The sequence below is a fragment of the Pleuronectes platessa genome, chromosome 22, assembly GCF_947347685.1.
Source record: "Pleuronectes platessa chromosome 22, fPlePla1.1, whole genome shotgun sequence".
NCBI classification, from domain to species: Eukaryota; Metazoa; Chordata; class Actinopteri; order Pleuronectiformes; family Pleuronectidae; genus Pleuronectes; species Pleuronectes platessa.
The window spans coordinates 11,936,069-11,948,873 of record NC_070647.1 but is presented as its reverse complement, the minus strand read 5'-3'; the positions used below and the strand labels follow the sequence as shown (position 1 = coordinate 11,948,873).

General features: G+C 45.7%; 2 protein-coding genes across 2 annotated transcripts; both read left to right on the top strand.

The window, feature by feature from the left end:
- Positions 1-997: 997 nt before the first annotated feature.
- asb15b (ankyrin repeat and SOCS box containing 15b) lies at positions 998-5,756 on the top strand. The gene is made up of 13 exons (XM_053415378.1): positions 998-1,145; positions 1,350-1,402; positions 1,589-1,720; positions 1,804-1,971; positions 2,488-2,594; positions 2,686-2,824; positions 2,913-3,084; positions 3,479-3,639; positions 4,296-4,440; positions 4,540-4,695; positions 4,814-4,916; positions 5,028-5,181; positions 5,270-5,756. The coding sequence occupies exons 1-13, from the start codon at positions 1,039-1,041 to the stop codon at positions 5,437-5,439; spliced, it is 1,767 nt and encodes a 588-aa protein (XP_053271353.1). The 5' UTR covers positions 998-1,038; the 3' UTR covers positions 5,440-5,756.
- A 1,386-nt stretch (positions 5,757-7,142) lies between these two features.
- lmod2b (leiomodin 2 (cardiac) b) lies at positions 7,143-11,140 on the top strand. Its single transcript, XM_053415377.1, is given in 7 exon segments — positions 7,143-7,418; positions 7,709-8,182; positions 9,105-9,365; positions 9,458-9,676; positions 9,771-9,881; positions 9,883-10,206; positions 11,114-11,140. Coding segments are annotated over 7 exon segments (1,692 nt in total).
- The last annotated feature ends 1,665 nt before the right edge of the window (positions 11,141-12,805 follow it).

The window sequence follows — 12,805 nt, the reverse complement described above, 5'->3', positions numbered from 1 at the left end:
GTTGCAGCCCAGAGAAGACTTCTCTGACATTGTGGCTCCAGTGTGAGTGTGTGTGTGTGCTTGTGCAGATGTGAAGAATTCCTGTTGCATAATCTCCTCATGACTTACATTGATGAAGTGAATCCAAGAAAAAGCTATTATCCATAATTGATTCCCATTATCAAATCAATGGCAGTCACAGAGGATCCATTTTGGGAAACACAAAAGGGGGCAGATGAGTTACACAATGGTTACTCGCACGGGAAACGTAACATGATCCAGAAGATCTTGGACATGTAACATTCTGCAAACATGTAACGTGGGTTTTGTTTGTGTGTGATGAAACAAAGTAGAGCTACCAGGGAGAGGGGGGGGGGGGGGGGGGTGCTTGGTTTGCTGGAGCTGAGCGTGTGACACCCTGAGCTGAGTCAGGTCGTCCACACTCCGCAAGCAGGTCACGACTAAATATAACCCGGAGGGCTCAGGAGCCTGCAAAAACAAAAACCACGCAGTGCTGTCTGTGAGGTGGAGCGCTCAGCAGAACACTGTCACGTGAACAGGTGAGAGGAAAACGACCGGACTAATATCAAAAATATCACTTCACTCGTGGGATCCAATCGGATTCGAGGGGCCCACACTGATTCACTCACATGTGACGGCATTTCACGCGTGAACTCTGCCAGAAGTCAGTCACTGATAAGCAGGTTGCACGTCTGCAGGACCGGACAAGGCCCCAGCAAGGCAGACATGTTGAATTTAACAAGTTCAATCTGTGCGCACATGTAGCAAAACTCTTGTTAATGATCAGAACTCATTCAGGAAGCTCAGTGTTGGCGTCCAAAGAAGAAGAGTCAGAGTTTGTGCCAGCTTATCCTCGCAGGCCATAAAACTGCTTGATTGACACAGTCCAAACAAGCTACTTCTACTGTTGTACCCTATAGCATCTATCGGCCTTTAATCATGTTTATTTTGTGTTGTCTTCTAACTAAATGCGTGTGTGTGTGTGTGTCTTAGAAACGCGAGTTCGTTTGACATATTTCACCGCCCGTCATAATAGAAATGGATGACTTGGAGCGAGAAGGTATAAATGAGGAGCTGATTCAGTTTGCCATTCAAGAGAGCGTTGAAGATGCCTTCAGGCTGCCATGTTCAGTCCAAACACACAGGTAGGAGTCCAAATGAGTCCTCTATGTCATCATCTACTCAGGAAAAGTACTTCTTCTCTAATCTTTATGAGTGTCACTGATTTATTAATAGTAAACACTTTCTGCTTAATTGCTTGAAAACAGCCCCAACACTGTTTTGACTCTGTTTCATTGTGTTTCTGCAGTCAAATATTTAATTTGATCCACTTTCCTTCTCTTCACCAGGAAAGAACCAAACAGTGACGACTTTGTGAAGATAATGGCGGCCATTTATAAAGGCAAGCTTCCTATTTCAATTCTCCCTCTTCCCTTCCTTGTTGCAGTAAAAAATATATCTGCATCTGCTGTGAGGGTAAAGTAAGTTCCTGTTCTTGTGAGTGTATGTGCATGGAATCACTGTTGAGCACACTAATCACAGATGTATGTGTGTGTGTTCTGTACGTGTCTTGGTGTGTTCTCCACAGGTGATGTGTGTGCACTGCAGGAGCTGTCAGGCTGCGTGTCGGCCTTCAGAGTGAGCGACAGCAGGGCCCGGCTGCCTCTGCACGTAGCAGCTGTGCAGCCGCAGCCGGAGATCCTGCAAGCGGTGCTGCAGGGTGAGAGGCGGGGGGTGTACAGTGTAAAGGGAAGAGCCCGGAGATGTGGAGTGTATCTTTAACGTATGATGGTGTGTTCACAGTGCTGGTGACGTCCACAGAGCTGACCCTGGAGCAGCAGACGCAGGACGGGGACACGGCTCTGACTCTGGCGGTGGAGGCCGGCCTGGTGGACAACGTCCGGATGCTGCTGCAGCACGGAGCCTCACCACACAGCACCAACAGCAGGAACGAGTCTCCTCTGCTCATTGGTGGAGACACACACACACACACACACACACACACACACACACACACACACACACACACACACACACACACACACACACACACACACACACACACACACAGCTTATACATCAGTCACAAACTCAGCTTATTTAGTTGTTACCATACTATCAACTATTAGCATGCTAACATGACTACATACAACACAACTAAGATAATCATAAAGATGGACGACATGACAGCTCTCCAAAGTGAAGCCAAAGAATATCAATCGCCACCTGGTGGCCGGCTGCTGTACAGGTCATAAACCACGCCTCCTCCATGCTAATGAATTGGATATGAGCCAAACTAAAACTACAATTTCAGACAGTTCTTATCACGCTGACGTATGTTCAAGTGCAAACAATTTTGGGGATACATTTTAATTAGTTAGTTGAAGTGATAAAAATGTGGTGAAACATAATGATTGACAGTTAGGACTAACTCGTGATTGGTGGAGAGCATAAGCATGTTTTCTCTGTATTCTGTTCATTTTGCAGCCGTGAGAGAAAGGTCCTATGACATGGCTCTATCCCTCATCATGGGAGGGGCCTATGTGGAGCAGGTGTGTCTCACCAGGTGCACGGCCATCCATGAAGCTGCTAAGGTGATTACGAGGCATTAATGGCGGCTACAGATGAAACCCTTTCTCTTGTCTTCATCTCCTCTATCCTTCCTTGTTTCCTCCCCTCCTCCAGGTGGGTTGTCCAGCCATCGTGGCGCTGCTGCTTCGACACGGAGCCAAAGTGACGGGTCGAGACGGACACGGGGTGACACCTCTGGGGGTTGCGGCTGAATACGGCAACACTGAAGCGTTGGACTTGCTCATACAGAACGGTACACGTGCTCAAACGCTGTCAAGAAACCCAGTGTGTGCACAGCGTACGCCCCAAGACCCTGCCATAATGTCCCTGTCCTCCACTAGGTGGCGACGTGAACGCCCAGGCCAGCAACGGAGACACGGTCCTGTATGACGCGTCGGGATCTGGAAACCTGGACTGCATCAAGCTGCTCCTGCAGCACGGAGCCAACCCAAACGTGGCCAGCTATGCCTGCCAGCTGCCCATCCACAGAGCCGCATACGAAGGACACACACTGCGAGTTAACCTTTGTTTTTTCTGAAAGTGTGTGACTGTGCACGCACCAGAAGAACAGTCATTCACCCTGACACAATCAAATCTGGCCAGATTCTCGAGCCAAAAAGCTCAACGCAGTCGTGAAGGCCCTGAAAGAAAGAAATTGCCCAAGACAAATTAACATGAATTTTCGAGGACATGTCCGTCTCCACCTCACAGCTCGGCAGTGTTTTCACTCCACTCATTTCAACAAAGAGCCTTCTGTTGATCGCTGTTTTTCACTCCCATCAAACCACAGTCTAATGAACATTTTTCTCTCTGTCCTGTTTTCGTCCTCTCGCATTTTCACTGTTTTCTAGCCGCCCCCTGCCCTCTCTCTCTCTCCCTCTCTCTCTCTCTCTCTCTCTCGCTGCAGAGCCCTGAGGACTCTCATCCCCATCACCACAAAGCGAGCGATCCGTCTCTCAGGCCAGAGCCCCGTCCACTCAGCAGCTGACGGGGGACAGGTTGAGTGTCTGGAGCTGCTCATACAGAGAGGATATGATGTCAGCGCCCTGCTGCACACGCACATCTCTGGTATGGGTCAGGAAGTTTATTGATGAAACATGCAGGGCCAGGGCTGTGGACACATACATGTACTAATGCAGGCAAGACATTTCTCATAGAACATGGAGCGTACGCACAATAGCTCTTCTTTGTTTATTTGTTTACATAAAAGCTACTTCACAAATGTCCTTGAAACCTGGTGGAAGGATGGGACATGAGCCAAGAAGGAAATCATTACATTTTTGCGTGGATCCGGACAAAGGGGCGGATACAGGTTTTTTGAGTTTGGGACATTTTTACCAAATTCCCTGGGAAAAGTTCATAAATCTTGATGAAACAAATGCAGCATAAACAGAGGAATGAAATCTATGAGTGTGTAAATTCGGATGCAGCTTGAATCATTCAAGGGGTCTATTGGACCTTGGTGGAGGTGTGTGCTCTATTGAGTGCCAATCTAGTTACATATGGTAATAAGTGTAAACCAGGGGGTCCCGTAAAGGTGAAGCTAATTGCAGATAATAAGCTACAACTACATTCAAGCCACTTGCAAAGTCTTTAAAGTGTGAAAAATGTAACAACACAATAATAACACAATTGTTACTGTTAAATGAATAAATAAAATAATTTGAATTCCTTATCTTTTGCAGAAGCTTTAAGCAACTTATCTTGTGTAAATCTGGTTTCAGAGAACTACGGGGACCTCAGGAAGACGCCTCTGTACTTCGCCGTGTCCAACGGGGACATGACCTGTGCCGAGATGCTGCTGGCGGCTGGAGCGAGAACCGACCTGGACCCGCTGCAATGCATCCTGGTCGCTGTACGAGCCGAGAGGTGCTTGGTGTGCATGTGTTTTACGAGTGTGTTTATTCATTGATAATAAGTGGTAGCAAGGTTGTTGTTGTTGTTGTTGCTGTAACCTTTTCTGAGCAGGTACGAGCTGGTGCGGCTGCTGCTGTCCCACGGAGCCGAGGTGAACTGTTACTTCAGGGTGATCAGTAACACAGTGTTTCCCACAGCCCTGCAGTACTGCCTCAGGGACCGGGTCATGCTGCAGCTGCTGCTCAACAGCGGATACCACGCTGACAAGTACTTAGAGCTTCTGTCAAATTGATTAGATTTAATTAAGAGTTTTAACTTGGATTACATGTGAAAAGCGATCATATACAAAAAATTCTGCTATTCTCTGCTACTACGGCCCTGCTAGGTGTTTCCAGTGTTGCCATGCCCAGGGTGAAGAAATGGACAGTACCTGGATTGACCTCCATAACCAAGTCTACCAAATTTACAGTCAACCTGTTGTGGTCCCAGTAAGAGCAAGACACAGAAAGACACCTTTTTTTCCCATCAAGTCATTCAGCCCGTCAGATAATAAATGAGCCGTTAACATAATCTAGTTTATTTATTTTTGGCTTTTTCAGTTCTGTGAGTTTGTGTCGGTGTCGTGGCTCACCCACCTGGCGGGCAGCGTGGTGAGGATGCTCCTGGACTACGTCGACTACGTCAGGATCTGTCCCGACCTCAGACGCATCCTGGAGAGGAGGCCGGAGTGGGAGGAGATCTCTGACATACTGAGTAAAAAAAACAAAAACATACATGTTGTAAATCTGTCTCGACATACAACTGGAGGTTATATGTTTACATGTGTGTGTGCTTTCCCAAGGCAAACCTCGGTCCTTGCAGCACTTGTGTCGATTGGTGATCAGACGTCACATGAGCCTCAGGGCGCTGAACGACCCCAAAGCCATGGCTGCTGCTCCTTTCCCCCCGAGACTGAAGAGCTACCTGACCTACAGAGAGTACGACCTGTACGCTGACTTCTCCTCGACGTGAAAAACTAAACGTAAATAGTTTTAACTGGAATATCTTTTTTATATCACATGTTTATGAGAATATTTCCTCAAAGGTTCAAAATGTCAGAACATCTCATTTCTACCCATCTTGTGAATATGTCATTTATCATATCATATCACATAGCTATAAAATGCATTCTTTATTCCTGTATAGATGAGGTGTAAATTGTTTTGGAAAAGAATAAGCTACAAATTCAGTGTTTTTTTCTTTTCTTTGTGTATTGATTATGTAATATAAGATTTGAAAATAAAATGTTTCTTCTATTTTGTAATAAAAATGGCTGAATTCACCAGAACAGCAACATTTTCCATTTTTCATTCTGTATGTGCATTAAAACAACTATTCTGTAAAAGATCTATGACCATTATTCATCCCTCAACAGCAGATCAGGACAAACACAGCTATTAATACCTGGAACAAAATATCTCTATCATTCTTTCGTTATGTTCTCTGGATGCGATCTGGAGCGATGACCCAGATGATGAACTATGTATGTGTGCAGCTCATGTGTCTGCGTTTGGAAAGCATGTACTTGTGTTGCGTCTGTGTGTACATGAGTAATACAGTGTTAACCACACGGCAGGTCTGCGTGTAAATAACTTCCAGATGAGTAGATATCTGTTCTCAGTCAGATCTACAGCAAAGGCCGAGGAAAGGGATAACTTCTGGAAGTCCGGTCATAAACAAAGGAGATGAAATGGGATGTTCAATTCTATATGGCTGAGGGGGTCACTTAAAAACACAGATGTTAACTTCACTGTTGGCTTTAGAGGTAAATCAGTAAGATTTAGCCTTTGTGGAACATATAACTTTATGGCAATCCCAAAATATTTCTAGTTTGGACCAAAGTGGAGGAGCGACCAGGTGACACACAGACTCTGCGTATTGAAGACATGACAGCTCCCCAAAAGTGATGCCAAAGCATCTCAATCGCCCCCTGGTGGCTGGCTGCAGTGTAGATTGATTTATATCACCATCCAGATTAGTTGACTTTAAGAATGGAAGATGAGCCAACACCTCTGGACTATTGGACAAGCGGAGAACGAGCCTGTGTCGATATATGGGCCGACACATTATCTCTGTTTATCTTTCCTGTTCCGTGGGTCTGTCGGGTCCAGTTGGTCTTTTTTGGCCTCGAACAAAGCCGCCCAGGCCGCGGTGACAGACTGCCACGTTGACAGGCCTCGCCGTGTCTGAGCTCACATGCTTTTTGCGGCTCTGTCTCTCAGAGCACTGCCTCCCAAAAAAGACGCTGCATCATGGGGCCCGCACTTTCGCTATGCTCCCCTCTGATCCCTCTCTTAAGGCCTGAGCAGCAGCTGGGGAGATTAGAGAGGAGAGGACACTGACACACACACACAAAGGTTCTTCCTCACAGCGAAACAGGCAGTCCGGACAGATCGGGTTGAGACAGGAGTGGATGCTCATCATCACAAGCACCCAGCTAGAACACGAATATCCAAACACCTTCCCTGGCAAAGAGCTTCTTGACTGGACTTATTGGACTTTTGTCCTCGGCTCACCAGCCGCCTCACAACGGACCTCGTCTCCTGTTGGAATCTCTATCCCGATATTTCTCCTTTCTTTTGGGGTCAACTCTGGGTCACATGCGACTCCAAAACGGGTCTATCTGTGTTATCTCAAAGTGATTCTGACTGGTCTGTGCGGCTCCCGCCTTGGCCATGAGTTGTTTCGGATACAGACGAGAGCTGAGTAAATACGAAGATGTGGACGAGGACGAGCTTCTGGCTTCCCTCAGCCCCGAGGAGATTGCCGAGCTGGAAAAGGAGCTGGCGGACATCGATCCCGACGCCAACGTGCCCATCGGACTCAGACAGAGAGACCAGACGGACAAGACCTCGACGGGCACCTTCAGCAGAGAGTCCCTCATGAAGTACTGGGAATCCGAGACACAAAGACTGCTGGAGGACGAGATTGGTGGAGGAAGCCCCAAACTGGTCAGTGATGGTGTTTAATTCGATTTGCTTGGCATTTGTAGAATGTGCCAGAGGCGGGGTCAGCTCGTTTGGAGTTGTATCGGATGGAACTCAGGACAGATTAACAAAAAAAGCTAAAAGTAAAAAGTTGTTTTAAGTACTAATAGGAAGTCAAATTTTACCAAATACCCACAGCTTCCTTAAAACCATCTGTTATTTATTTATACAATATGTGTATGTTCCATATGTTTTAAAGAAAAAACTATACTCATAATAACAATATTGCATTTCCAATCACTTTTAAAATACAGGATGAAGATCAGGAGGAAGAAGAGGAGTGTGTGACAGAAGAAAACAGTGAAGCAGAGGATGAAAAAGATGATGAAAATGAGAAAGAACAGACAAAATATGAAATGAAGGAAGAAGAGGAGGAAGAACAGAATGATGAGGATGAAGAAGAAGAAGAGGAAGAAGAAGAAGACAGTGAGGAAGAGGAGGAAGCTGCAACAGAGGAGGAGGAGGAGGAAGAGGAGGAGGAAGAGGAGGAACAAGAAAATAAATCAAAACTTGAACCCTCAAAAGATTCTGGGACGTCATGGGCCGAAACCCGAAATCTACTAAGACCTCAGAGGGTGGAGCCTGTTAGACTGACTCCTCCCCCTCCACCCGTTGACCCCAACGCAACAGGAAACCCGACGGTTGTTGACGAAGCTCTGCAGCGAGTTCTGAGCAATGATCCTGAACTCACAGAGGTCAATCTGAACAACATAGAGGACATCTCAAAGGTACGAACAAGCACTGGACAAAATGTAAAACTAGTAATGGAATTATTCCATTTAGCTGTTATGTTAGCAGCTAAATTAGCCAAGACTGACTCCTAATGGAAGCCAATCGTATCAATACCTTTAATGAGTAAAAATATTTGTTGGCATCATATTTCGATACCGTGCCCTATCTCAAAAGTACAAGAAGTTTATAAAACTAATAAATAAATCAAAAAATCTAATCTACTGCATTTTTCAAGAAATTCAACGCATTTTACGTGTCTCTTAGAAAAACTGCTACAAATTGTGTGGATATCACATGATTAGTTCGAACATATTAACAGTTTGTAATAAAGTTAGGACTAGTGAATATCCTTCATTCCAACACACAAGGTACGAGTTCTACATTTTTTTGTAACAGCTATCAGTTTCCAACATGGTGGAGTTCACCCTCCAAGGTAAACAGCTTCCTGTCAGCTAGCATCCTGCTCCTCACTGTTGAGTTACTTTTGACCGTATGCCAACTTTCATTTTAGAACAAAGAATCTCGCTGTGGCCGAGTAATGGACGCCGCACTTACAGTACACGTGTGATACAAACACTTCCTGTGACTGGAAAATGAGCAAAAACAAGGTGTCCTCTGAGGCTACTGTCGAAATGGAGCAAGTGGTTTTAGTTTGTAAACTGCAGCTAATTGCTTAATGTGCTCAATTTAGTATTGTGGGCAAAGCAAAAGAGCAAGAACTCTTGTGTTGACTTGATAAACACTGGTCCTACTCAATATTTTAAATGGTGGTGGTGGAGGAGAGTCAATGGTCCTTTATCCATCATCCCATTTAATGAACTATTACGCTTCCTAAATATATATTTGTTGTAAACAGGTAAAACGGCATTCAATATGCTTTCATGCTACTTAAAGTGTAAACACTCATTTCCTTCTCAGGACACCCTCATCCGATTCGCTGAAGCCCTGAGGTCCAACACACACGTGCAGATCTTTAGCCTCGCGAACACTCACGCCGATGACCCCGTGGCCCTGGCCACCGCGAAGATGCTGAGGGAGAACTCGTCCATCATCAGCCTGAATATAGAGTCCAACTATGTGACTGGAAAGGGCGTGATGGCACTGGTTCAAGCACTTCCAGGAAACAACACCCTGACTGAGCTTCGGTTCCACAACCAGAGACACATGTGTGGAGCACAGGTTGGTTCTCTTCCCTAATCTTCTACTTTGGTTCCTTCAGCTAATCAACCCATCTGTAACCCCGTCTTCCTTCCTGAAACTTTGTCCCACAGGTGGAGATGGAGATGGTGAAGATTCTGAGGGAGAACTGCACCTTGATCAAGCTGGGATACCAGTTCAACCTCCCTGGTCCCAGGATGAGCATGACTGGGATCCTCACCAGGAACCAGGACCGCAAGAGACAGAAACGGCTTCAGGAGCAGAGGGAGCAGCAGCAGCAGGGACAACAAGGGGGGACAGAGGGAGCCGTCTACCCTCGGACCACTGCACTGGTACCTAACTTTGCCCCAAAACGAGATTGATCAGTGGTCATACTGGAAGATGTCGATAAATGAATTGATCTATTTCCCTTGTCTCTGTCTCTAGAGGGGAACACCTAGTTCATCACCCTACAGCTCACCTTGGTCCTCGCCCAAACTCCCCCGGCGTGACCTGCCGAAGAAGCAGACCCCACCTGCTCCACCTCCTCCTCCTCCGCCCCCCCCCTCCTCCTCCCCCGCCTCCCCCGCCGCCGCTCCCGCAAAAGGAGAAGTCGAAGCCCACCAGGATGATCGCGGAGGTCATCAGGGCGCACGAGGCGGGCGGCAAGAAGTCGACGAAGGCCAAGGGGAAGAAAGGCAAGAAGGGCAAGCAGAAAGAGGAGACCAGCAGCATCCTGAAGGAGCTGAAGAACGCGCTGAGGCCCGTGCTGCTGGAGAGGAGGGGGGCGGAGGAGGGCAGCCGGCCTTCCACGCCACTGAGGTCAGCCCACGACCAGCTGATGGAGTCCATCCGCAGCAGCGCCATGTGCAACCTGAAACGGGTGAGTGGGGCAATTGGGACGATCGAATTACGTTTCTATTAAGCCCCCCGATTTTGCTGTTTCCCTTTTCATCCGCGGTTTTGTTCCCTAAATCCTGGATCAGCTTGACGCTGGGTAATTCAGAAACATCTGCGAGAACCCTTTCTCCTCCACAAGCAGTTCAGCAAAGTGCTGAAGGAGAAAAAACCGGTCCCTCTAGAGGCAGAGTGGCGAGTAGGATGTTGAATTTAGATGAGGATGACACAGAGTCATTGGCGTCTGAGTCATCGTGTCTCTACTCAGCCTTTTGTCTGGCTACCACCAGCTTTCGCAGCTGGAGAGACACAGGACAGAGAGACAAACGGCCAATGAAAATGTCAAGTATTCTCACACTGAACCGGAAGATACTTGAAAACACGGACAATTAGACGAAGAATAAACGAGAAGGACTCGGGTTGAAAACTGAACATGTCTCTATTGTCGCATCGAGTGTTTTGCTATTTTTCGCCCGGAGAGACGAACATTACCGCGGCTGAAGAGCTAGCAAGGCTTGTTACGGGGTTGGAGTGGAAAAATCAGCTCTGCCCTCAGATGGCTGGGGTGTCCTAGCTGTGAAATTCCTGCCACTTAGTGCAGGTATTTATAGAAGCTGTTCACCAGAGCTCCGATAAAGACATCTGCGATAACGTTACCACAACAGCGCACAACAAACAACACACGGGCGACAAATCAGACCGATAAAACTTGTATCTGTTGACATCAGGACACAATGTGGAAAGGTGGATCAGTCCAAAGCCGTAAACTCAAAAGTTGACTATTGAGTCATTGCGTTTTCTCATTTCTATATTTGCTCTCACCATGATATTGTTTAAAAGACACAAACATATTTTTTGCAATTTGAAACTGATGCACTATTGTCATTTTCTAGGTGGAGGTCCCAGCTCATCTACGATAGTACCACCAGGGATAACAGAGGCCCATTTGTTACTGTGGAAATCTGATGATGATGATGATGACGATGGAGCGACTAGCAGTGATGAAGGTGAAAACCCCGCTGAGATGTCTGACGAGGCACAAGCTGATTTCTTGCTGGATATTTTTCACTGCAGTTATCGCTTCACATTTGAATAATGTTGACGTCATTTTTTGAAGAAGTACTCGTGCATCTAGACGACGGCATTTTGTAATGAGCTGAACTGTTTACTGGTAATTTGTCTGATTCACTGTAAAATTGTAAATACGATGTGTTGTTGGTTGAATTGTACTTTGAAATATAACCATTTGGTGTTTTCAGTACGACTGTTTTCTTTTTCTCCGGTTGCTGGCGGGTTGAACTCATCATTCATCTATATTCAGCGTATCAATTATGTAAACATATTCAATAAAGGCATTAATTAGTGGTGTGTGTGTGGAATATGGAGTAAGATATATATACTTCATTTAAAACAGAAGTGAGTTTGGCTCACGTACAGGCTACACTCCACACAGCACGCCGCCTGTTCAATGACCACAGCGGCGCCGAATGCACAATGAATTCCTTCAGCTAAGTGTCTGAGGATGAAACTTCCTCTACTCAAGCACCGCACTCTGTCATATCCGTCCGACTGTCAATAGAGGGGCCGTAAAACGCACCGACTTCCTGCGTGTAAGTGGGCTCTGTGCACTCAGGGTGGTCACTGGGTCTTCAGCTCAGGACATTATCGTCAGGATGGACAGAGGTGTTGGTGCTCCGCAGGGAGATGTAACATGAGGCTCTGAGCTGCAGCAGGATCACAGCATTTGAATGTGTTACCTAAATACTAATGTGATTCATTCATAAAAAGAAAACCAGCAGCAAGTGCATTCGGGAGATTTTATGAAATATTGTTTTTGTCATATTTTAGCTTAACAATTAGCCAATTGGACATCTGACTATGTTGTATTAGCATACACACACCATTGATTTGTATATATATATATATATATATATATATGATATATTATACTTGTGATATTCTGCTTTGGGCATCTCACTGCATTGTATTGTCATATGCTAACTTTATACACACAGATATAAATGTGTAATATATAACATATCTATATACATACACACATATAGATACATACACACACACACATAATAGATATAAATATGTAACATTTTACTTGACTTTAATGTTATAGCATCTGTATTATATATATACACATTTATTTAAATAAATCTATAAAAAATATACAAATATACCTATATGTTTGTGTACTTTTAGGTATACACTGTACATCAAGTCAAACTGCATGCATGCAGTGGCTTCTCTAAATGATTTATCTCTATCTTCATGAGTCTGTGTGTTGGTCGGGGTCTCTATGGAATCAGTGTCCATATCATCTGGTGGAAAGTACCACACCTGCTCTAATCCCCCTCATGAGCTCCGCAGCAGGGAACTGAAACCAGGTCAGTGCGGTGGCCATCATCTAAAAATAAGTGGTAAAGGGAACCGAGTGGTTGTTGTCGTGATTGTTTTTAGTCCCTGGCTTGTTTTCCTGGAAGGTCACTACGGTCACGTTGTGTTCTTTTCTCACAGTTGGTGTATTTTTAGCTCACATGCACACTGACACACACACAATACATGTGACAGACGTC

What these genes read in the sequence shown, in the direction of transcription:
- asb15b (XM_053415378.1), top strand. Translation starts at nt 1,039, where the DNA reads ATGGATGACTTGGAGCGAGAAGGTATAAATGAGGAGCTGATTCAGTTT. An exon ending in AATGGCGGCCATTTATAAAG is followed by an intron (nt 1,403 to 1,588) that starts GCAAGCTTCCTA and finishes TGTTCTCCACAG; the next exon opens with GTGATGTGTGTGCACTGCAG. An exon ending in GCATACGAAGGACACACACT is followed by an intron (nt 3,085 to 3,478) that starts GCGAGTTAACCT and finishes CTCTCGCTGCAG; the next exon opens with AGCCCTGAGGACTCTCATCC.